The 24,550-nt window shown below is 41.9% G+C and overlaps 1 protein-coding gene across 1 annotated transcript; it reads right to left on the bottom strand.

Annotated features, from left to right (window-relative positions):
* Positions 1–5,290: 5,290 nt before the first annotated feature.
* On the bottom strand, positions 5,291–11,945 carry LOC115175981 (prolyl endopeptidase-like). Its single transcript, XM_029735689.1, has 6 exons — positions 11,685–11,945; positions 10,698–10,772; positions 10,450–10,583; positions 9,874–10,004; positions 9,423–9,632; positions 5,291–5,491 (listed from the first exon to the last, which is right to left on the bottom strand). The coding sequence occupies exons 1-6, from the start codon at positions 11,724–11,726 to the stop codon at positions 5,484–5,486; spliced, it is 600 nt and encodes a 199-aa protein (XP_029591549.1). The 5' UTR covers positions 11,727–11,945; the 3' UTR covers positions 5,291–5,483.
* Positions 11,946–24,550: the final 12,605 nt, after the last annotated feature.

Below are 24,550 nucleotides of genomic sequence, written 5' to 3' on the forward strand. Positions count from 1 at the left end.
TGGTAGCATTGCCTTTAAATTGTTTAACTTGGGTCAAACGTTTTGGGTAGCCTTCCCAAAATAAATTGAGTGAATTTTGGCCCATTCCTCCTGACAGAGCTGGTGTAATTGAGTCAGGTTTGTAGGCCTCCTTGCTCGCACACACTTTTTCAGTTCTGCCCACAAATGTTCTATAGGATTGAGGTCAGGGATGTGTGATGGCCACTCCAATAACTTGATATTGTTGCCCTTAAGCCATTTTACCACAACTTTGGAAGTATGCTTGGGGTCATTGTCCATTTGGAAGACCCATTTGCGACCAAGCTTTAACTTCCTGACTGATTTCTTGAGATGTTGCTTCAATATAGCCACATCATTTTCCTTACTCATGATGCCATCTATTTTGTGAAGTGCACCAGTCCCTCCTTTAGCAAAGCACCTCCTCAACATGCTGCTGCCACCCCCGTGCTTCACAGTTGGGATGGTGTTCTTTGGCTTGCAAGCATCCCCCTTTTTTCTCCATACAAAATGATGGTCATTATAGCCAAACAGTTCTATTTTGTTTCATCAGACCAGAGGACATTTGTCCAAAAAGTATGATCTTTTGCATGTCCATTTGCAAACCATAGTCTGTCTTTTTTATGGCTGTTTTGGAGCAGTGGCTTCTTCCTTGGTGAGCGGCTGTTCAGGTTATGTCCATATAGGACTCGTTTTACTGTGTATATAGATACTTTTGTACCTGTTTCCTCCAGCATCTTCACAAGGTCCTTTTCTGTTGTTCTGGGATTCATTTGCACTTTTCACACCAAAGTACGTTCATCTCTAGGAGACAGAACGTGTCTCCTTCCTGAGCGGTATGACGGCTGCATGGTCCCATGGTGTTTATACTTGCGTACTATTGTTTGTACTGATGAACGTGGTACCTTCAGGAATTTGGAAATTGCTCCCAAGGATGAACCAGACTTGTGGAGGTCTACAGTTTTTTTTCTGAGGTCTTGGCTGATTTCTTTTGATTTTCCCATGATGTCAAGCAAAGAGGCACTGAGTTTGAAGGTAGGCCTTGAAATACATCCACAGGTAAACCTCCAATTGACTCAAATGATGTCAATTAGCCTATCAGAAGCTTCTAAAGCCATCACATAATTTTCTGAAATGTTCCAAGCTGTTTAAAGGCACAGTCAACTTAGTGTATGAAAACTTCTGACCCACTGGAATTGTGTTACAGTGAATTATAAGTGAAATAATCTGTAAACAATTGTTGGAAAAATTACTTGTGTCATGCACTAAGCAGATGTCCTACCCGACTTGCCGAAACTATAGTTTGTTAACAAGGAATTTGTGTAGTGGTTGAAAAACGAGTTTTAATGACTCCAACCTAAGTGTATGTAAACTTCCGACTTCAACTGTATTTGTTGGATTGCTTACTACATGTTGGAGAGATAAAGGAGGATTTCTGTGTGTGGCTTTGTGATATACACGTGTCGCAGGAGTGTGACAGGGACCAGGTCTCAAAGTCCTTACGCGCTTGCGTGTGTACTTGTCACGACTTCCGCCGAAGTCGGTCCCTCTCCTTGTTCGGGCGGCATTCGGCGGTCGACGTCACTGGCCTTCTAGCCATCGCCGATCCACTTTTCATTATCCATTTATTTTGTCTTTGTTTTACACACCTGGTTTCAATTCCCCAGTTACATGTTCATTATTTAACCCTCTGTTTTCCCCATGGTTTTTGTGCGTGTTTGCTCATTGTTAAGTGGTTGAGATTTCTGTGAGCTGGTGTGTTTCCCTGCGTGGAATGATTTTGTTGTTTTATTCGAGTAAAGGAAGTTTTTTGCTCAGGTCTGTTTCCTGCGCCTGACTCCGTCCTACCCGCTGCACACTAACACTTGACAGTACTCATGTCTGGTCTGTGGCACTGAGTTTTTGATGTGGCTCTCAAAAGATGCCACTCTTTGAATGTCAACACATTCTAATGACACCCTTGGCCATACACACATGCATGCACGCACGCATACACACACACTTGTGTACGCACTGCACTTGCTCCCAAACATAACCCAACAACAAAAAAAACGCCTGCACCCACCATTGAGGTAGTTCAATTGAATGCCAGCTGGTGGAGTTGACCTGTACATTTCCAGAATTTCAGAGGTTTGTATTGGGCAAACAGAAATGTCATGAAACAACAAAGACATTAAAAGGGAAGGCAAACCGTGCTCACAAAAGTTTTTTTTCATGAAGTTGTGTAGCCTATTCCTGGGTAACAAGCATTCATGAACAAACATGATTATCTCTCTTTCTTTTTCTCAGTTGTGAAGGCTGTTCTGTTTCCAGGATTCTGTTGCGCAACACAGCAGAGGTGGTGTGGACAGATCTGCGTCAGCAACCCTACCTGTTTCCTGCTTCCTGTGGTGTTGTGTCTCATCCAGTGTCCTGACAGCTTCACTCACCTGTCTGTGTCCTCAGGAGTTGGCTATCCGTCCTCACCTCAAGCCTAAACACACTGGCCCATCATGCTCTGAGGTTTCTCCACCCTGTCCATCTCCTACCTTTCAGGAACTATAGCATTTTGCATTGTATTATGTATGTGATTTAAAAAAAATTACATTTAATTTAACCTTTTATTTAACGAGGCAAGTGATACATGGTTGGGATACGAAAGTGATATGTGGTTTTCATGCCTGGCCATCTTAAGATGAATGCACTAGCTGTGGGTCGCTCTGAATGGGAGCGTCTGCTGAATGGCTGAATTGTCGTGTAAAAGTAATGGTATATATACAGTGCATTCGGAAAGTATTCAGACCCCTTGACTTTTTCCTTATTCTAAAATTGATTCAATTATTTTTTCCCCTCATCTATCTACACACAATCCCTGATAAAGATAAAGCAAAAACATTTTTGCACATGTTGTATTAAAAATATATATATATATAGATCACATTTACATAAGTATTCAAACCCTTTACTCAGAAACTTTGTTGAAGCACCTTTGGCAGCAATTACAGCCTTGAGTATTCTTGGGTATGAAGCTAAAAGCTTCTCTGCAGATCCTCTCAAGCTTTGTCAGGTTTGATAGGTAAAATCGCTGCACAGCTATTTTCAAGTCTCTCCAGAGATGTTCGATCTGGTTCTGGCTGGGCCATTCAAGGACAGAGACTTGTCCAGAAGCCACTCCTGTGTTGTCTTGGCTATGTGCTTAGGGTCATTGTCCTGTTGGAAGGTGAACCTTGGCCCCAGTCTGAAGTCCTGAGCGTTTTGGGGCAAGTTTTCATTAAGGATTTCACTGTACTTTGCTCCATTAGTCTTTAGCTCGATCCTGACTAGTCTCCCAGTCCCTGCCGTTGAAAAAGATCCCCACAGCATGATGCTCACACCACCATGCTTCACCTAGGGATGGTGCAAGGTTTTCTCCAGACATGACGCTTGGCATTCAGACCAGAGAATCTTGTTTCTCATGTCTGAGAGTCCTTTAGGTGCCTTTTGGCAAACTCCAAGAGGGCTGTCATGTGCCTTTTACTGAGGAGTGGTTTCTGTCTGGCCACTCCACCATAAAGGCCTGATTGGTGGAATGCTGCAGAAATTGTTATCTTTCTGGAAGGTTCTCCCATCTCCACAGATGAACTCTGGAGTTTTGTCAGAGTGACCACCTCCCTAACCAAATAATGTCCAATCAATTGAATTTACCACAGGTGGACTCCAATCAAGTTGTAGAACATCTCAAGGATGATCAATGGAAACAGGATGCACCTGAGCTTAATTTGGAGTCTCATAGCAAAGGGTCTGAATACTTATGTAAATAAGGTATTCCGTTTTTTTGTTATCATTTTGCTAACATTTAAAAAAAAAAATGTTTTCGCTTTGTCATTATTGGGTATTGTGTGTAGATTGACGAGGCAAAACATGTATTTAATCCGTTTTAGAATAAGGCTGTAACGTAACAAAGTGAATACTTTCCGAATGCACTGTATTTATGTACATTATGTATTTTATTTGTTGTGTACAGGAGGAGTAGCCACTGCCTCGGCAGTAGCTAATTGGGAATCCTAATAAACACTAGTACTAATATCCACAGCAGCCATGCCTCAGAGGGCAGGCTGACAGACACACGTCAACATGGTAGCATCACCCAAGTTTATGCACGTACATATTTTTTAGAGACACATAAATGCTTGGACACACACTCGTATGATAAATACCTACACACTCTCTTGAATGCACAGACACAATCATAAATGTACATACTTACTGTGAACTACACACACACACTATTCACAGGAATAAGAGTGTGTAATACAGTGTGATACAGTACATCCTTTCATAGACCATAGTGTTGTTATTGAGAACAGGTTCTGATACAAATTCATCTGACTATTAGAAATTCAGCAAGTCATACCCAAAAGGAAACGATGTCACCAATCAGCCTTATTCCTGATTGACACTCCTATTGGAAACTCCCCATTTTCCTAGACGGTCCTTATGACTCAACACAACCTGCTTATAAAAATAACTAATGTCAACAATCCTCCACAGTTTCACTGCCAAATGACACAAATACACAGGTGATAAGCTCATGATTGTTTTTTACATGATTACATTTCCGACGCAGATTACTCTCCTATATGCTTGATTTAGAGTTATTTATGTAACTTTCGTTGTGGTACAAACGTTGGGATATGTGTTTTGATGTTTAATTAATTCTAAGGCTGCATGATGGGACTCTAATGATGATTTCAAAAAAGTCGCAAGCTGTACACACTCTATCAGTCTCTCATTCACACTTTGACAAGCACTTGATAATATTCTCACCAGGCCTCTAATTTCCCAGCGGCATCCCTCTTGTGTGACCATAATGCCCCCCTAAAAAATCCATACCTTTTGTGGACAAAGTAGCCGTTGTGCCCTTGGGCTGAATATAATAGGCTAATTATAATTCCCTTCTCCTGGCTGCCGTGCTCTGAAGCACCTCTCACTCACATGGCCCTGTCAGATGTAGATCCCAAATTAATACAACCACCCACATAAAAAAAAACTTTTAAAAGCAATGAGGTTGATCGTTTAGCTTAAAATGTTGATAAACAAGTAGGTAATTTTTTCACATTATAAGCTCAGCAATGCGCACACGGCAGGCAGTAGGCTATAAGCTCAAATGTTCCAAAATGCAATCAATTAGCGGGAAAACACTATTCTCGAAAGTGACGGCAAAATGCGATTATGAATGTAAAGGTACATTTCTTCCCCAAACTTGAAACTTTTGCACAGCCTATGTATGCCAGTTAGGCTCTACACCGGTTATAAAGCGGATTAATGTGCTTAATTTTAAGAAGTTATTTGGTCACTTTAGTTGTGATACAAACCTTATCAAAACCTATAGGCCTATGGGCTAGGATACATAAGGTGTGTGTTCGGATTTTTCGTTATTTAGCCCTTCTAAAAGGCTCACCAGGAAGCACACAATGTCATGACTCGTGTTTTGTCCTTAATTTTATTTTAAATCAAATGACCACAGGTCATAAACCTGAAATACAACAAACAAATAATGACAATATATTATTCAGATATATTATATAATATATTATTCAAGTAATATAATAATAATGTAAATAATGAAAATCAAATAAGCCTGCAACACCATCAAAGATGTGGCAAATCTGGCTTAAAACAGCACCGACTACATCACCCAGAATGCCCAGCGCCAGAGGAGCATGCGCACAGTGACTCTGCCGTCACAGGTTGTTATGGACGCTGTCACAGGACACAGAACCCATGCCACCACATGCTTCGTCCAAAGGATTTACACACGCACAAACGCAACATAATGCGGTACTCCACCATGGATCACCGAACCAAACCACCAGAAACCAGCAGAGTGCTCCGAACAATTAGCACAATGCAAATGGCTGATAATAATAGCCTAATGCTATATAGCATCTGGGTCGCTGAGCTACAAGTTACTCCCGGCCAACTAACACCGACACAGTGAGGTAAACGTGTGTGTATATATCTTTTTTTTTCTTTTCCTGAGTGAGCTAGAAGTCTCAACAGTGTGCGACTATGATTTGAAAAAGTTGCGCTGTTTCTTGCCTTAATGCACAAGCTGTGCATCATTCACAAGTGATAATACATCATTCACAAGTGATAGGCTAATATTGTCACCCATCAGACTATTTATCATTTAATGTTATCTTTACATATACTAAATAATGTGTGATATTAGTTTTGATTTAGAATGGACCATGGCATGGGAAAAAAAAGACATGGTTAATTTTCATGCCAGCCATGTTGCGGAACATGAGCTCATGAAATGTTCAATTACATTTGCATTAATGTCAGAGAGATAAGAACAGGCCTGGGGCAACTCCAGTCCTCGGGGCCTGATTGGTGTCACACCTTTGCCCCAGCTAACACACCTGACTCCAATAATCAACTAACCATGATCTTCAGTTAAAATGCAATTAGTTTAAATCAGCTGTGTTTGCTAGGGATAGGGGGAAAAGTGTGACACCAATCAGGCCCCCGAGGACTGGAATTGCCCAGGCCTGGATTAGAGGGACAATAGTGCTGAGTACCAGGCAGTAAGGAAGTTTGGTAGGCTACTAATGACAATCAACAGCATCAGAGCTTGGAGAAGCCTAATTACCATGACTAAACAGTCACATGGCATTTAACTGCCATCATGACTCGTGACTGCCAGTGTGGCGGTAATACGGTCACTTTAACAGCGCTAGTGGGAACTCCGCTCAGGCATTTATTTTACGCCTGCTACGTTGGGTTAAGGAAACACTGATCATGGGTGATTGTTGATTGGTGGAAACACACAGAGAGATATTTGGTAACAGATTTATTTTACGTTCTAGGCATGGGGGAGAAAATGTGTTACGAGACATCATTTAGAAGATTGTCTACACTTCCTCTTTCTCGTTTTCGATTCTCCCAGTCGGTATTAAATACAACGTTTTGGCCCCGCCCGCCTGTGGGGAAACCCCAATGGCTCACAGCAAAAACGTGACAGTCAATTACAAAACTACATGTAAGTAAAGTACAACCTGTCTAAAGATGACTTTTCAACATTGCATGCTCCCAAGAGTTCTCAACATAGAAAAACATAATAGTGTACGGCTTCCCTCATGCCCCTTTTCACAATGGCGCTAACTAACGTTCGCCACATCAGTGAGTGCTATCTAGCTACCAACCAGAACATTAATCTAGCGAAGACCAACAACACAAATAAACGGAAGCTACAAGTAGTGAGTGGAGTTAAACAGACTATACTAAACGAATAACTGTAAATGTCTTATCTGTGATTTAAAGGTTTTCTACACACATGCAGTGCCTTCAGAAAGTATTCAGACCCCTTGACTTTTTCCACATTTTGTTACATTACAGCCTTATTCTAAAATTGATTCAATTGTTTTTTTCCCTCATCAGTCTACACACAATACCTCATAATGAAAAAGATAACTGTTTTTATCAATTTTAACAACCAAAAAAGAAAATATATATATATTACATTTGCATAAGGATTCAGACCCTTTACTCAGTACTTTGTTGAAGCACCTTTAACAGCCGTTACTGCCTTGAGTCTTCTTGGGTATGATGCTACAAGCTTGGCACACCTGTATTTGGGGAGTTTCTCCCATTCTTCTCTGCAGATCCTCTCAAGTTCTGTCAGGTTGGATGGGGAGCGTCACTGCACAGCTATTTCCAGGTGTCTCCAGAGATGTTTGATCGGGTTCAAGTCCGAACACTGGCTGGACCACTCAAGGACATTCAGACTTGTTCCGAAGCCACTCCTGCATTGTCTTGGCTGTGTGCTTAGGGTTGTTGTTCTGATGGAAGGTGAACCTTTGCCCCAGTCTGAGGTCCTGAGTGCTCTGGAGCATGTTTTCATCAAGGATCTCACTGTACATTGCTCTGTTGATCTTTGCCTCGATCCTGACTAGTCTCCCAGTCGCTGAAAAACATCCCACAGCTTGATGCTACCACCACCATGCTTCACCATAAGGATGGTGCCAGATTTCCTCCAGACGGTGCCTTTTGGCAAACTCATAGTGGGCTGTCATGTGCATTTTACTGAGGAGTGGCTTCCATCTGGTCACTCTGCCATAACGGCCTAATCCCATCTCCACAGAGAAACTCCAGAGCTCTGTCAGAGTGACCATCGGGTTCTTGGTCACCTCCCTGACCATGGCCCTTCTTGCCCGATTGCTCAGTTTGGCCGGGGCAGCCAGCTCAAGGAAGAGTTTTAGTGGTTTCAAATTTATTCAATTTTAAGAATGATGGAGGCCACTGTGTTCTTGGGGACCTTCAATGCTGCAGAAATGTTTTGGTACCCTTCCCCAGATCTGTGCCTCGACACAATCCTGTCTCGGAGCTCTACGGACAATTCCTTCGACCTCATGGCTTGGTTTTTGCTCTGACATGCACTGTCAACTGTGGGACCTTATATAGACAGGTGTGTGCCTTTCCAAATAATGTCCAATCAATTGAATTTACCACAGGTGGACTCCAATCAAGTTGTAGAAACATCTCAAGGGGCGGCAGGTAGCTGAGTGGTTAGAGCGTTGGGCCAGTAACCAAAAGGCTGCTAGATCGAATCCCCGAAGTGACAAGGTAAAAATCTGTCGTTCTGCCCCTGAACAAAGCAGTTAACCCACTGTTCCTAGGCCGTCATTGTAAATAAGACTTTGTTCTTAACTGACTGTCCTAGTTAAATTAAAAAAAAGGTTGATCAATGGAAACAGGATGCACCTGAGCTCAATTTCAAGTCTCATAGCAAAGGTTCTGAATACTTATGTAAATAAGGTATTTCTGTTTTTTGTTTTTAATACATTTGCAAAATTTTCCAAAAACCTGTTTTTTGCTTTGTCATTATGATTGATGAGAGAAAAAAAACGATTTAATCAATTTTAGAATAAGGCTGTAACGTAACAAAATGTGGAAAAGGTCAAGCGGTCGGAATGCTTTCCAAAGGCACTGTACATTAGCTACATATAGCCTACTTGGACACAGGGTTCCCCACAATTTCCGACTCTCCCATACCGAATAGCCTGAAGCCACAGGGCTCTTCTCGCAGGCTCTATTTCCCTATGTGGGAGTATTGCGAACCGTAGGTTGGGATTTTTGACCTGGTTACATGTACATTGAACAACACGGCAGCTTTTCGGCATGTTTTGATATGTCTGTATACCACAAAATCAACTACCAATTAGTTTTTTTACAATGACGGTCAATGGGAAATAATGTTTGTTTTTCCCAATTTGTGAGAGTGGTTGAGGGGAATTCCTTCTTATGACACGAATACCGACTGAATACTGAGTATTTCTGCCCTCCACCCACGTGCAGGTATGTGTGTGTGTTTTTCAATGTGTCTGTGCACTTGAACACTATTTTGTGCTGTATACAGTAGATAACGTATACACATGTTTGTGTGCCTGTGTGTGTCTCACCATCAGCCTTGCCGTCCTGCCGGGGGTAGCAGTTATAAAACACCCCGCGGGCATCGTGGGTCCAGGCCAGGCAGCTGAACTTCACCCTGTCCAGGACATCAGGCAGCTTCATGAGGTCATCAGCCTTCAGGAAGTGCACCGTCACCCAGTCGGAGCCGCTGGAGCTCAGTCCGTACGCAAAGTACTCGCACTCCTCCGATAGGCGCCCCACTGGAAGGAGAGAGGAAGGGGAAGACGAGAGAGGCAAGGATAGAGGAAGAGAGGGAAAATAGATATTACAATATTTGTGATATTCAAGTGTATAATGTAGTCCTATCATTAATAATAACTAATAACAACGAAATAATGTACATGGCTTGACAAGAAGGGGGGGGGGGGAGTTGTGAGGGCTCAGGTTGAGACAGACAAAGTTACAGTGTGTTTGTGTGTATTACAGTAACCAGGAGCTCACTCTTCAAAGCTACAGTCCCATCCTCAGACAGTGTGTTTGGGTCAAAGAAGACTGTGGCCAGTCCATCCAGAGAGTCCTGCACATAGAGTGCATCCTGGTTCTGCAGGCCCTGGTTATGGAAGTAGAAATACCTACAGAGGAAACCAGCACACAGTAACACTGGTTACATCATGGAGAGCATCAGACCCAGACATGTACTCTTTATACAGTGTATAACAACCAGTGGAATAACCTGTATGTGACATATGTCATTACCTATAATAATAATGGCAGTACGTACCTGCAGTTATTAAGTAGTTACCTCTTTTGCCCTCAATTTTGTGAATTTTCTTGGGAAACAGAAACAACAGTATGCAGGCTTTTGCTCCAGCCCAGCACTAAACCTGTTGATTCAGCTCATCAACTGATTCCTAACCTGTTCTTGTAAGGGCAGCTGTATTTTAGTTAATATGTTTCCCCTCTTGCAGGGGCAGCTGTAGTTTAGTTCCTAACCTATTTCCTTGCATGTAGGGGCAGCTGTATTTTAGTTCCTACCTGTTTCCTCACTAAAAGGGGCAGCTGTATTTTAGTTCCTACCTGTTTCCTCTCTTGTAGGGGCAGCTGTATTTGGGGTAGTCGTAGAGCTCAGTTAGCCGCTGGTGAAACTGAGGCCTGACCGCACACTGCTCCAGGAATGGCATGGTCAGCTTATTCTGCTCCTCCACAAAGGCCTGGGCAAACACATGCATACGCACGTACACACACACACACATCAGAGTTCAGGAACAGGTTAGAACTATGTTGCAATTCATCCCTTGTTATTGTGTATTTTCCATCACAATCACCTTTGTTTCGTCACTGTCAGGATCTTCCAACCAGGCATAAGGGTCATATATCTTAACCCCATGGTAGTCATCCACCTTCAGGATTAAAAACAACACTTAAGTATTACAATACACACTAAAAAACACACTCACTCTGGATAAGAGCGTCTGCTAAATGCTAAATGACTCACATTGCACACAATGTTTGAAAAGGATGAGTTACTACCGGACCTGTCCAGTTGACAGCAGAGTTCCATAGAATTTCAGTAAATCATCTTATATTACATTTAATGGGGTATGGTGTGGCAATGGATTCCAGTTAAAAAGGTTACATGTAATAACACAACTGACTGATTTATGGCCTATAGCATTGTGTACATAGTGTACAATTAACGCAACAGTTCCTCAGAACTACAGGCCTTTGTTAGAATCTGCAGCGGGAACAGTATCTCACAGGTTATTGTATTACCTTGAAGCTAGAATCCTTAGTTACTACATTAAAAAAGTATATTTTATATATATATATATATATATATATATATAAAACATAGTTAAAACTCATATTTATATACCCATTGATTCTTGAAGAATATAACTTATGAGCTTAGTCAACTGTGGTACCCCATCAAAACCCCAAATACAAGATTATTTTACTCCAATGTTAGTAAACAATGTCAATATAAACAAACACTGTATAGCCTCAAAACATAGTTAAAACAATATTTTTTTGTTATGGATGGTCAGTCTGCATCCATACCGGTCTATTAATTATAGTGGTTACATTTCTCCAGACCCATCCCTCCGCTTTTTACCAAAAAACACACCGTATTGTTTCAATTAAGGATTCTAGCTTTAATCGTATGACCTTTCTGCTGCACACATTGAAGGCCTGCTCTTTTTTGCTCTCTCATCCTGCAATCTCTTCCTACTTGTGCGCGGAAGCCTACCACTTTAAGAATGGGCGAGAGAGGTTGGAAGTTGAAAGCGCTGTTGGAATTTGACACCGACCTTACTCTCATCTCTCCGAGCTGCCGGGTACTTAAATGCCATGGCAGAGTGTTTAAATGTGTTCTTATGTCTCTTCAAAGCCGTCCACGTCTGTTTTACTTTCTTTGTTTGTCTGCCCGTAACACTACTCCACACGCTGCATGACTCAGTGACAGGACGCCCGAAGTGAAAGTGAAATCATGTTCCCCTCTCGTGTATGACGGTTTGACTAGTTAGCACAGCCACAAAGTCAAAATTGTCTCTTAATGTAAAAAAGAAAAAAAAATCATGAAAACAAACATTTGCTTTTTGGTCTTAATTTAAGTTTAGGCATAAGGTTAGCACTGTGGTTTGGATCAGGGTTAGGTTTAAAATTGGATTTTAAGAAGATAATTTGTAGAAATAGGCGGGGTTTATGACGTTGTGGCTGTGTTAACTAGCGACTACTAGTGACTACATGGGCAAAGATTTGTAGAGATTTGTTATAACTAATGCCGCGTTCAAGTGCTAGTCAGAACTAGGAAACTTAGAAATATCCTACTTGTAAATCGGTTGAACGCGGCACGTGTATAACTACAACCATTTAGCAAATGTCAGAGTTTCCTAGTTCCAAACGCAGCATAAGTCATTGTTTTATCTGCGACATGGATCTGTCTTGCTGAGGTCTGCCCTGCTCCCAACAGGATGTGATGTCATCGCCATTCAGGCAGGTCAGGGCAAAGCACTGTCAATGAATACGGTGCTCTTATTTATTAAAAAGTTGTTGCTATGTTTTGGGGCGATGCCATCACCTTTTCTTTTTCTTTGGACTACATGACTTTACCCAGATGAGCACACCATTTCATAAATGCCTTTTAGTAGCGCAGCCCTGGCATATCAACTCTACTGGAAATCTACGTCATAGTCTCATTTTCTCTCTGTGTATTTGTTTATTTCTTTGTCTGAAGTGTGGGGGTATTTTAAGTGCAGAAAAAACTACACCCAGTTTTGAGTAGTAACGTTGAAAGGCAGATAAATGGAAGAGGAAAACAAGGGAAGATTTGAGATGGGCGTCTTGTGTCTGAGTGTGTATGAACAGTAGGTTGACGCTTATTGTCATGACTCTTGTCCTGGAGGCAGAACTGAACAATTTCCCCTTAGATAGGCCAGCTCTAAAGTCAAAATTGGCTATATTGTAATTTAAGGTTAGGGTTAGGCATTAGGTTTAGCAGTGTGTTTAAGGTTGGGGTTAAGGTTAGAGTTAGGTTTAAAATCAGATGTTATGCTTGTGGCTGTGCCAGCAAGTGACCACTACACAGCTGCCTCCAGAACAAGATTCATGACGAAAGACGCTGAACAGGGAGGTTTTGTTTGGAGTTAGTGGATGAGTGTAATATACAGTTGAAGTCGGAAGTTTACATACACCTCAGCTAAATACATTTAAACTCTGTTTTTCCACAATTCCTGACATTTAATCCTAGTAAAAAATCCCTGTCTTAGGTCAGTTAGGATCCCCGCTTTATTTTAAGAATGTGAAATGTCAGAATAATAGTAGAGAGAATGATTTATTTCAGCTTTTATTTCTTTCATCACATTCCAAGTGGGTCAGAAGTTTACATACACTCAATTAGTATTTGGTAGCATTGCCTTTAAATTGTTTAACTTGGGTCAAACGTTTTGGGTAGCCTTCCCAAAATAAATTGAGTGAATTTTGGCCCATTCCTCCTGACAGAGCTGGTGTAATTGAGTCAGGTTTGTAGGCCTCCTTGCTCGCACACACTTTTTCAGTTCTGCCCACAAATGTTCTATAGGATTGAGGTCAGGGATGTGTGATGGCCACTCCAATAACTTGATATTGTTGCCCTTAAGCCATTTTACCACAACTTTGGAAGTATGCTTGGGGTCATTGTCCATTTGGAAGACCCATTTGCGACCAAGCTTTAACTTCCTGACTGATTTCTTGAGATGTTGCTTCAATATAGCCACATCATTTTCCTTACTCATGATGCCATCTATTTTGTGAAGTGCACCAGTCCCTCCTTTAGCAAAGCACCTCCTCAACATGCTGCTGCCACCCCCGTGCTTCACAGTTGGGATGGTGTTCTTTGGCTTGCAAGCATCCCCCTTTTTTCTCCATACAAAATGATGGTCATTATAGCCAAACAGTTCTATTTTGTTTCATCAGACCAGAGGACATTTGTCCAAAAAGTATGATCTTTTGCATGTCCATTTGCAAACCATAGTCTGTCTTTTTTATGGCTGTTTTGGAGCAGTGGCTTCTTCCTTGGTGAGCGGCTGTTCAGGTTATGTCCATATAGGACTCGTTTTACTGTGTATATAGATACTTTTGTACCTGTTTCCTCCAGCATCTTCACAAGGTCCTTTTCTGTTGTTCTGGGATTCATTTGCACTTTTCACACCAAAGTACGTTCATCTCTAGGAGACAGAACGTGTCTCCTTCCTGAGCGGTATGACGGCTGCATGGTCCCATGGTGTTTATACTTGCGTACTATTGTTTGTACTGATGAACGTGGTACCTTCAGGAATTTGGAAATTGCTCCCAAGGATGAACCAGACTTGTGGAGGTCTACAGTTTTTTTTCTGAGGTCTTGGCTGATTTCTTTTGATTTTCCCATGATGTCAAGCAAAGAGGCACTGAGTTTGAAGGTAGGCCTTGAAATACATCCACAGGTAAACCTCCAATTGACTCAAATGATGTCAATTAGCCTATCAGAAGCTTCTAAAGCCATCACATAATTTTCTGAAATGTTCCAAGCTGTTTAAAGGCACAGTCAACTTAGTGTATGAAAACTTCTGACCCACTGGAATTGTGTTACAGTGAATTATAAGTGAAATAATCTGTAAACAATTGTTGGAAAAATTACTTGTGTCATGCACTAAGCAGATGTCCTACCCGACTTGCCGAAACTATAGTTTGTTAACAAGGAATTTGTGTAGTGGTTGAAAAACGAGTTTTAATGACTCCAACCTAAGTGTATGTAAACTTCCGACTTCAACTGTATTTGTTGGATTGCTTACTACATGTTGGAGAGATAAAGGAGGATTTCTGTGTGTGGCTTTGTGATATACACGTGTCGCAGGAGTGTGACAGGGACCAGGTCTCAAAGTCCTTACGCGCTTGCGTGTGTACTTGTCACGACTTCCGCCGAAGTCGGTCCCTCTCCTTGTTCGGGCGGCATTCGGCGGTCGACGTCACTGGCCTTCTAGCCATCGCCGATCCACTTTTCATTATCCATTTATTTTGTCTTTGTTTTACACACCTGGTTTCAATTCCCCAGTTACATGTTCATTATTTAACCCTCTGTTTTCCCCATGGTTTTTGTGCGTGTTTGCTCATTGTTAAGTGGTTGAGATTTCTGTGAGCTGGTGTGTTTCCCTGCGTGGAATGATTTTGTTGTTTTATTCGAGTAAAGGAAGTTTTTTGCTCAGGTCTGTTTCCTGCGCCTGACTCCGTCCTACCCGCTGCACACTAACACTTGACAGTACTCATGTCTGGTCTGTGGCACTGAGTTTTTGATGTGGCTCTCAAAAGATGCCACTCTTTGAATGTCAACACATTCTAATGACACCCTTGGCCATACACACATGCATGCACGCACGCATACACACACACTTGTGTACGCACTGCACTTGCTCCCAAACATAACCCAACAACAAAAAAACGCCTGCACCCACCATTGAGGTAGTTCAATTGAATGCCAGCTGGTGGAGTTGACCTGTACATTTCCAGAATTTCAGAGGTTTGTATTGGGCAAACAGAAATGTCATGAAACAACAAAGACATTAAAAGGGAAGGCAAACCGTGCTCACAAAAGTTTTTTTTCATGAAGTTGTGTAGCCTATTCCTGGGTAACAAGCATTCATGAACAAACATGATTATCTCTCTTTCTTTTTCTCAGTTGTGAAGGCTGTTCTGTTTCCAGGATTCTGTTGCGCAACACAGCAGAGGTGGTGTGGACAGATCTGCGTCAGCAACCCTACCTGTTTCCTGCTTCCTGTGGTGTTGTGTCTCATCCAGTGTCCTGACAGCTTCACTCACCTGTCTGTGTCCTCAGGAGTTGGCTATCCGTCCTCACCTCAAGCCTAAACACACTGGCCCATCATGCTCTGAGGTTTCTCCACCCTGTCCATCTCCTACCTTTCAGGAACTATAGCATTTTGCATTGTATTATGTATGTGATTTAAAAAAAATTACATTTAATTTAACCTTTTATTTAACGAGGCAAGTGATACATGGTTGGGATACGAAAGTGATATGTGGTTTTCATGCCTGGCCATCTTAAGATGAATGCACTAGCTGTGGGTCGCTCTGAATGGGAGCGTCTGCTGAATGGCTGAATTGTCGTGTAAAAGTAATGGTATATATACAGTGCATTCGGAAAGTATTCAGACCCCTTGACTTTTTCCTTATTCTAAAATTGATTCAATTATTTTTTCCCCTCATCTATCTACACACAATCCCTGATAAAGATAAAGCAAAAACATTTTTGCACATGTTGTATTAAAAATATATATATATATAGATCACATTTACATAAGTATTCAAACCCTTTACTCAGAAACTTTGTTGAAGCACCTTTGGCAGCAATTACAGCCTTGAGTATTCTTGGGTATGAAGCTAAAAGCTTCTCTGCAGATCCTCTCAAGCTTTGTCAGGTTTGATAGGTAAAATCGCTGCACAGCTATTTTCAAGTCTCTCCAGAGATGTTCGATCTGGTTCTGGCTGGGCCATTCAAGGACAGAGACTTGTCCAGAAGCCACTCCTGTGTTGTCTTGGCTATGTGCTTAGGGTCATTGTCCTGTTGGAAGGTGAACCTTGGCCCCAGTCTGAAGTCCTGAGCGTTTTGGGGCAAGTTTTCATTAAGGATTTCACTGTACTTTGCTCCATTAGTCTTTAGCTCGATCCTGACTAGTCTCCCAGTCCCTGCCGTTGAAAAAGATCCCCACAGCATGATGCTCACACCACCATGCTTCACCTAGGGATGGTGCAAGGTTTTCTCCAGACATGACGCTTGGCATTCAGACCAGAGAATCTTGTTTCTCATGTCTGAGAGTCCTTTAGGTGCCTTTTGGCAAACTCCAAGAGGGCTGTCATGTGCCTTTTACTGAGGAGTGGTTTCTGTCTGGCCACTCCACCATAAAGGCCTGATTGGTGGAATGCTGCAGAAATTGTTATCTTTCTGGAAGGTTCTCCCATCTCCACAGATGAACTCTGGAGTTTTGTCAGAGTGACCACCTCCCTAACCAAATAATGTCCAATCAATTGAATTTACCACAGGTGGACTCCAATCAAGTTGTAGAACATCTCAAGGATGATCAATGGAAACAGGATGCACCTGAGCTTAATTTGGAGTCTCATAGCAAAGGGTCTGAATACTTATGTAAATAAGGTATTCCGTTTTTTTGTTATCATTTTGCTAACATTTAAAAAAAAAAATGTTTTCGCTTTGTCATTATTGGGTATTGTGTGTAGATTGACGAGGCAAAACATGTATTTAATCCGTTTTAGAATAAGGCTGTAACGTAACAAAGTGAATACTTTCCGAATGCACTGTATTTATGTACATTATGTATTTTATTTGTTGTGTACAGGAGGAGTAGCCACTGCCTCGGCAGTAGCTAATTGGGAATCCTAATAAACACTAGTACTAATATCCACAGCAGCCATGCCTCAGAGGGCAGGCTGACAGACACACGTCAACATGGTAGCATCACCCAAGTTTATGCACGTACATATTTTTTAGAGACACATAAATGCTTGGACACACACTCGTATGATAAATACCTACACACTCTCTTGAATGCACAGACACAATCATAAATGTACATACTTACTGTGAACTACACACACACACTATTCACAGGAATAAGAGTGTGTAATACAGTGTGATACAGTACATCCTTTCATAGACCATAGTGTTGTTATTGAGAACAGGTTCTGATACAAATTCATCTGACTATTAGAAATTCAGCAAGTCATACCCAAAAGGAAACGATGTCACCAATCAGCCTTATTCCTGATTGACACTCCTATTGGAAACTCCCCATTTTCCTAGACGGTCCTTATGACTCAACACAACCTGCTTATAAAAATAACTAATGTCAACAATCCTCCACAGTTTCACTGCCAAATGACACAAATACACAGGTGATAAGCTCATGATTGTTTTTTACATGATTACATTTCCGACGCAGATTACTTTTCTGAGGTGACTCATATTTGCCATTTACTGTGCTTTCTATTGAAGTAGTGTAATCATACCTAAAGTCATTCCGTTTGAGGTTAATGATTACTGTTTATGGCCTTGAGAGAGAGAGTGCATCGCTCTCGTTGTTTAACTTCAAGGAGATGGAAGGATTTCTGACAGTGCCCCATCAAAACTACTATACTATTACTACTACTACTACTACTATTTCTTTCACATCCCACTGTCCTGTCTTCGTTCTCTCTCTCTCTCTCTCTCTCTCTCTCTCTCTCGTCCTCCTCTATGGCCCTCAGGTATTCATTCACCTGTTACCTAATGGAGAAGGTGTTTTGGACCCCCCTGACTCTGGCAGACAGACAGTCTCTCCTCAGGTTGTGTGGAGAAACTACAGAGGCAGGCCAAAGACCACACACAATACACACAACAACCCCGGGTGGTCCTCTCAACACTGGGAAAACATAAACATGTTTTTCTTTAGAGAGAAATTAGCCTGTCAAGCAGACTGTTATTGCTTCACTGTTTTTTCTGGTCAAAAACAGCTGCTGCCACTACTTCTTTTCAATAGTAGACTACTATTGATATGTTTGTTTTTCATATGTATAAGGCTTGAGGTCTGTGTTGCATGCTTCCAATACGATTGTGTCAATTTGAAACATTGTTTGTGAAGCATAAAAAAGCAGACAAGATAATGTAAACAGTCAGACTTCTGGTGTGGCATTATTTTAGCTCTACGGGTGTCACGTCCTGACCCTAGTAAGATGTAATTTTCTATAGTAGAGTAAGTCAGGGCGTGACGGGGTGTTTTGTGTTTTTCTATGTTTTCTATTTCTATGTTTAAGTTCTAGTTTTTCTATTTCTATGTTGTTTTTTGGGTTGATCTCCAATTGGAGGCAGCTGGTCCTCGTTACCTCTGATTGGAGATCATATTTAAGTAGGGGTTTTTCTTCCTGGGTTTTGTGGGTGATTATATTTTGAGTAGTGTGTTTTCTCTCTGCGTCACGGTTTGTTGTTTTTGTGTATTCAAGAATTTAGTGTATTGCATTTAGTTTCACGGTAAATAAAATATGTGAACAACGAACACGCTGCATTTTGGTCCGATCCTTTGAACAGCCGTGACAACGGGTGTACATTTTACACAAACTCTTTTTAAGCTTGGTGAGAGGCTAGGAGCCTTCACAATTTACTGCTATTTCTCTATTGTGGTTTCATAGATTCATTTACTGAGGAGTAAGAGGGTTTTGTAATGTGGCGCATCCTTTAAGCATTGGAATGGAGTGACAAAACAGGTTTTGAGTTTTGGACGTTAAGTCTGTCCAATCCATAAAGCTGTGAAAACGACTTGGAGAAGGAGGGAGGACAGGGATGAGAGGCATGCAGTCATACAGATGGTTCATTTTGGTCTAATTAGTGTTGCAGTGAAAAGCAAGTTTGTGTCCCAAATGGAATCCTATAGTGCATTACTAGTACACTCTTACAAAAAAAGGTGAACCCTTTAAAGAGCCCTTTTTGGTTCCAGGTAGATCACTTTTGGGTTCCATGTAAAACCCTTTCCACAGAGGGTTCTACCTGGGACCAAAAATTATTATCTTATGGGGACAGCCAAAGAACCCTTTTGGAACCTTTTTTCTAAGGGGGTGCCATTTGGGATGCACAGCCCAAGACAAAGGAAGCTTGAAATAGTGGAACATGCATGTTTTTGTATCAGTAATGCCCATTTATAAATGTAGATGGTAAGGATTTACAGAAAAAACAGTACATTTAAAGTACACCTATCTTTGCCAGACAAGCAAACAAAGTTTGACCCCAAAAAAGAGGACGATGAGCGTGATGATGATGAGTATGATCTGTTGAAGGCAATTGTAGATTGCTGATATGATACATCGGTGGAGATGAAGACGAGCGCAATGAATCAGAGTATTGAGGATGATGACAATGAAAACAGGGATAATGACAACAATGACAGGAAGTCTTAGCACGTAGGACAGCAACATCCCCTACACATTACCTCACCGCCATACTGTAACTCTGTTAGCAAACTGATTGATCGATCAGTCAGCATGCATGCAGCCCTAACTGGCCTGCTGTAACCAAGGTGTGGTGAGGCTGGATTCAGTGGGGAGGAAAGTGGACCAGGCCACAGACAGTTGCGTGGTTATGAAAGCAGTTAGAGCCAGATAGGCCGTTGAGACAGTGGTCCCCCCGTTAGCATATGGGCTAATGGGCTAACACATACAGTCAGGTAGCCTGCCAATTTGTACCGGGATTAGCCAGTCAGATTATAGAGAAGCCACAAGACAGCCTGAGAGGGAGAGGATGCCAAGTTAAGGGATGATGTGGAGACCATATTATGGCACTGAAAAAAGACACGAACAGATAACGAGAGAGGGAAAGAAAGAAAGAGCTCAGAGCATATATGCTGTGTCCACTCGTTACACTGTCAGTTAATTGCAAAACTCAAACACACACAGACACACACACACAGACACAAACACACACACTGTGAAGGGAGCATTGTGATCAGTCATACTCTACTCTCAGCGTAGAGCATGGGGGACTGACGAGATAATGTGATTCCATATTATATTGACTATTTTGATTATCATTGTGGTCATAAATTCAATATGAGATTTGACATTTTTTAATTTGACCTTTATTTAAACAGGCAACTATACAGCACTCCTATCTGCAGAGTCATCGTCTAGTCTACAGTTGTAAGACCACGCACCGGTGCTAGCATTGCCTAATGACATTACCAGCAATACAAGTAATACAACAATGGTCTGTGATAGTATTGGTCTTGGGATCTAAGTATCATTTATCTTGGCAATCTACAGCTAAATGCTATCCGTGTGGTAGCATAGCTAAAATCTCTTTGTCTGAGCTCAGTTACAGTAGTTGGAGACAGCATGGCACAAGTTAATCCACTAACACTTTTACAATAGACTATATCTCTAACATTGCGATGGTGTGGCTTCTAGGCTAAACTCATACATGTAGATAATTAATATATACTGTTTAGATTCAGGAACTTCTACCAGCACACTGTACAGTATACCACACTAGCAGCTGCCTTGTGGGATACTTCTAAGAGTGGTGTAAACTAGCTTTTAAGGGGGTATTTTCAAAGAGACTGAGCTGAAGGGTATGATTGTAGGCTATGAATGTATCAGAGATGTAAATTCTCTCAACTTTCTAACCATTTCTCAGTACAGAGGAAGTAGTGGCAGGAGGTGTTGCGTGGTGCCTGTGCCCTCAGATTGCGGTTAGCTCATGCTGGTTAATGTAACTGTTTTTGTTAACCGGCTAGCTTACACTACTGACACAAGTTAGCTAACTTCCACAATTCAAAGCCATTAGGCCTAGAGTTTTGGTAGCTTAGGCAAGCACACGGTAACTAGCTATCCAACTTTGCTTTTGTGTGCACCATTCAATTTTAGTTCACTGGAATTAGCATGTTCAGTCTAGCCAACTTTCATTGTTTTTACTATGTTTATTCTGTTTTTGTTAGCTGGAGCATGCACATGCTAATACAAGCTCCTTAACCTTTTACTGCTATCACATTTCCGGGAAGACCCAGAAGCAGTGTCGAAGTAACAAAAGTTTATTACTAGAACAGGGGCAGGCAAAACGACAGGTCAAGGGCAGGCAGAGGTCAGTAATCTAGATCAGAGTCAAAAGGTACAGAACGGCAGGCGGTCTCAGGGCAGGCAGAGGTCAATAATCCAGGGCGGTGTGACAAGGTACAGAACGGCAGGTAGGCAAAATGGTCAAAACCAGGAAAACTAGAAAACAGGAACTATAGAAAAAGACAGGCGCAAGGGGGAAAAATGCTGGTCGGCTTGACGGGCAAAGCGAACAGAGAACACAGGTATAAATGCACTGGGGATAATGGGGAAGATGGGCGACACCTGGAGGGGGGTGGAGACAAGCACACAGATAGGTGAAACAGATCAGGACGTGACAACCGCAGTGGGATAAATCACGGTCACACAGAGTGATTCTTGATAGTCTTAAAAGCAAAAGTATACACCGCACAGACATGGTTATGGACTTACAAAAAAGAAGACACCTGTACCATGTCAGATATAGAGTTGAAATGTATTCCATTTTGAATTTGCATCCCAATATTACACTTTATATGCATCACAGAAGACTGAAATATAGCAAAACTTTTTGACACACAAACAACAGATTTTCATTGTAAAACAAACAACAACAAAAAACATTATTAATTATGAAATTATAAAAAATATGAATAACATTTCACCCATGAGGCCAAATAGGGCGCTTTTGGTCATTGACTGCAGGGAATGGCTAGCTGGCAGTTTTTTTTTCTATGTGACAAAACTATTTGATTTGTGTTAGCTTGGGACAGCACATGCTAGCTCATGCTAGCTACTGTCTTTATGTGTCAAAACCATTATTTTTAAGTTGGGACATGCTGTATTGTTTATTTTACTATAGGTCCCCAGTATTTGATTTTTGGTAAGATTTGGCATCATGACAGTTGTAGCTTATGGGTGGTATTAGCACAAACCCAAACCCCGCGCTAATTAGAAAACACAGGCTTTATCCACATGCCACCCACGTGCGGCCCAACTCCAAAACATCCCCTCAGAAGGGGATGAGGGGTGTTCCACTGTCTGCATGGGCTAGGGGTTAACATGTGGGCTCGTCTACAGGGGTGACGACCAAAGACCCCCAGAACAACTTTACCACAGATCCGTCTGTTAGACAGGGAGGATTTGGGCCCAAATCCCGTGGATCAATAAAAGTGTCTGCTAATTAGGCTGGTGGAGAAATGGAAAAAAGAACAAGAGGAAGAAGAGGAAAAGAGGAGGGCAAACAAATAGAACACCCTGTGCTGATTCAGTCGTGTCTGGGCAGCGGACAACCCCCAGACAGACACGCCCAGGGAGCAAGGCAGGTGAAGTACAGGTGATGAGGTTACCTGACTTCACACATCACTAATTAACACAACATATCTCTTAGTCCCTCCTCTCTCTCTCTCTCCCTCGCCACTTATTTCTTGGCATTCTCCAGTCCAGTGTTAACGCAATTAGTTTCTCTGACCCCAATCCTCCCCACCTCCTCCTCCTCCTCCTTCTGCTCCCTCCTTCTAGCCATCATCATCACTTTGACCTAATTCTCGATATTTAATCTGCTTCTTCTCCTCTTTCGGACAGCAAATCATCCCCCTAGTTGTCTTAATCCTGCTAGTCTTTAACTGCCCCTCTAGAGAACCACCGACACATTATTAGGAACTACTTCATTGTTTATTGTAGCAACGAATAAATCCCTTTGCCATGTTACGAGTACTGCCCGTCTAATGTCATCTGCTGAATTAAGTCAAGTGTTATACAGTGTATCAACAAGCAAATAAATTCACCTGAAACTCTTGTAACGGTTTTTATGATTTTTGACATGATTTAAACATGACATAACTCCCCGTGCAAACTAAAAGTTCCTTAGGTTGTTTATTCCATTGCTATTGACTCATAAAGCATGTTAGAAAATGGTATCTTAAGACTGCAGTGAGTTTACAAAACATTAGGAACACCTTCATAATATTAAGTTTCACACCACAGTCGTGTCAAGTTGGCTGGATGTCCTTTGGATGGTGGACCATTCTTGATACACACAGGAAACGGTTGAGTGTGAAAAACCCAGCAGCGTCGCAGTTCTTGACACACTCAAACTGATGCTCCCGGCAACGACTACCATAACCTTTTCAAAGGCACCCTGTGAATGGCACACATACACGTTCCATGTCTCAAGACTTAAAAATCCTTCTTTAACCTGTCTCCTCCACTTCATCTACACTGATTGAAGAGGATTTAACAAGTGACATGAAGAGATAATAGTTTCACCTGGACTCACCTGGTCAGTCTATGTCATGGAAAGAGCAGTTATTGCTAATGTTTTGTACACTCAGTGTATGTTGTTATGGTGGTGCGTTGGCAGGTGGCCCCCACACTGATAAAGTGATCTGATAAATTGATAAAACACAAAGGGAGAGATGAAAGAGGAGAGAATGGCTCATTTTCTAAGTCATCCTACATTCATGTGAACTGTGCTGACATGCTGCCTCTAGTTCAGCTAAAGCATTATCTGTGTCTGTGGGTGTATTTTGGTATGTGTGTACTGTTCTGTATCTGGGAGTTCTTAGTGTGCTTTATGCAACAGTGTGTGTCTCATTGAGTGTGTATAAGTGCTTATCATTTTGTAAATTGGGGGGGGGGGGGGGGGGGGGTGACCGTGAATGAACTTGCCTCCCTGCTGTGGCCCCTCTGGAGGTCCTGTATGGTTACAGTTGAGACGGTGAGGGGGGTGAACGGGGGCATGGGTTAGATTGGTGAGGTGAGGTGGGGGCTGGTTTTGGAGGAGGTTAGGGGTTAGATGGATAATGAATGGGATTCATTTAAGAGTTACACGTTAATTGCCTTCAGTGGGTGTTTGGAACGTCTGGGCTGGGGGCAGGTGCCCCCCAAGCCTACCGCATAGTCCCCTAAACTTTACTGTATAACAAGATCAGTCGTGATGAATTCCATTTAAATGTTTTACCAAAGCAGATGTGCATCTTTTGTCTCTGTTAGACACAACCTTGTAAGTCCAGTAAGATACTAGATTTTCATTATCGCCAACTGTTAGTCAGGTGCAAATTAGTGAAACATCCTTCTA

Source organism: Salmo trutta, chromosome 36 (genome assembly GCF_901001165.1).
Source record: "Salmo trutta chromosome 36, fSalTru1.1, whole genome shotgun sequence".
NCBI classification, from domain to species: domain Eukaryota; kingdom Metazoa; phylum Chordata; class Actinopteri; order Salmoniformes; family Salmonidae; genus Salmo; species Salmo trutta.

Excerpts from the sequence above, each read along its gene's own strand:
- LOC115175981 (XM_029735689.1), bottom strand. The coding sequence starts at position 11,726 with ATGGCATTTAAGTACCCGGCAGCTCGGAGAGATGAGAGTAAG. Across the intron at positions 10,773-11,684 it reads CTCGGAGAGATGAGAGTAAG|GTGGATGACTACCATGGGGT; the intron begins GTCGGTGTCAAA and ends TTAATCCTGAAG. Across the intron at positions 10,005-10,449 it reads CCCTACAAGAGAGGAAACAG|GTATTTCTACTTCCATAACC; the intron begins GTAGGAACTAAA and ends TTTCCTCTGTAG.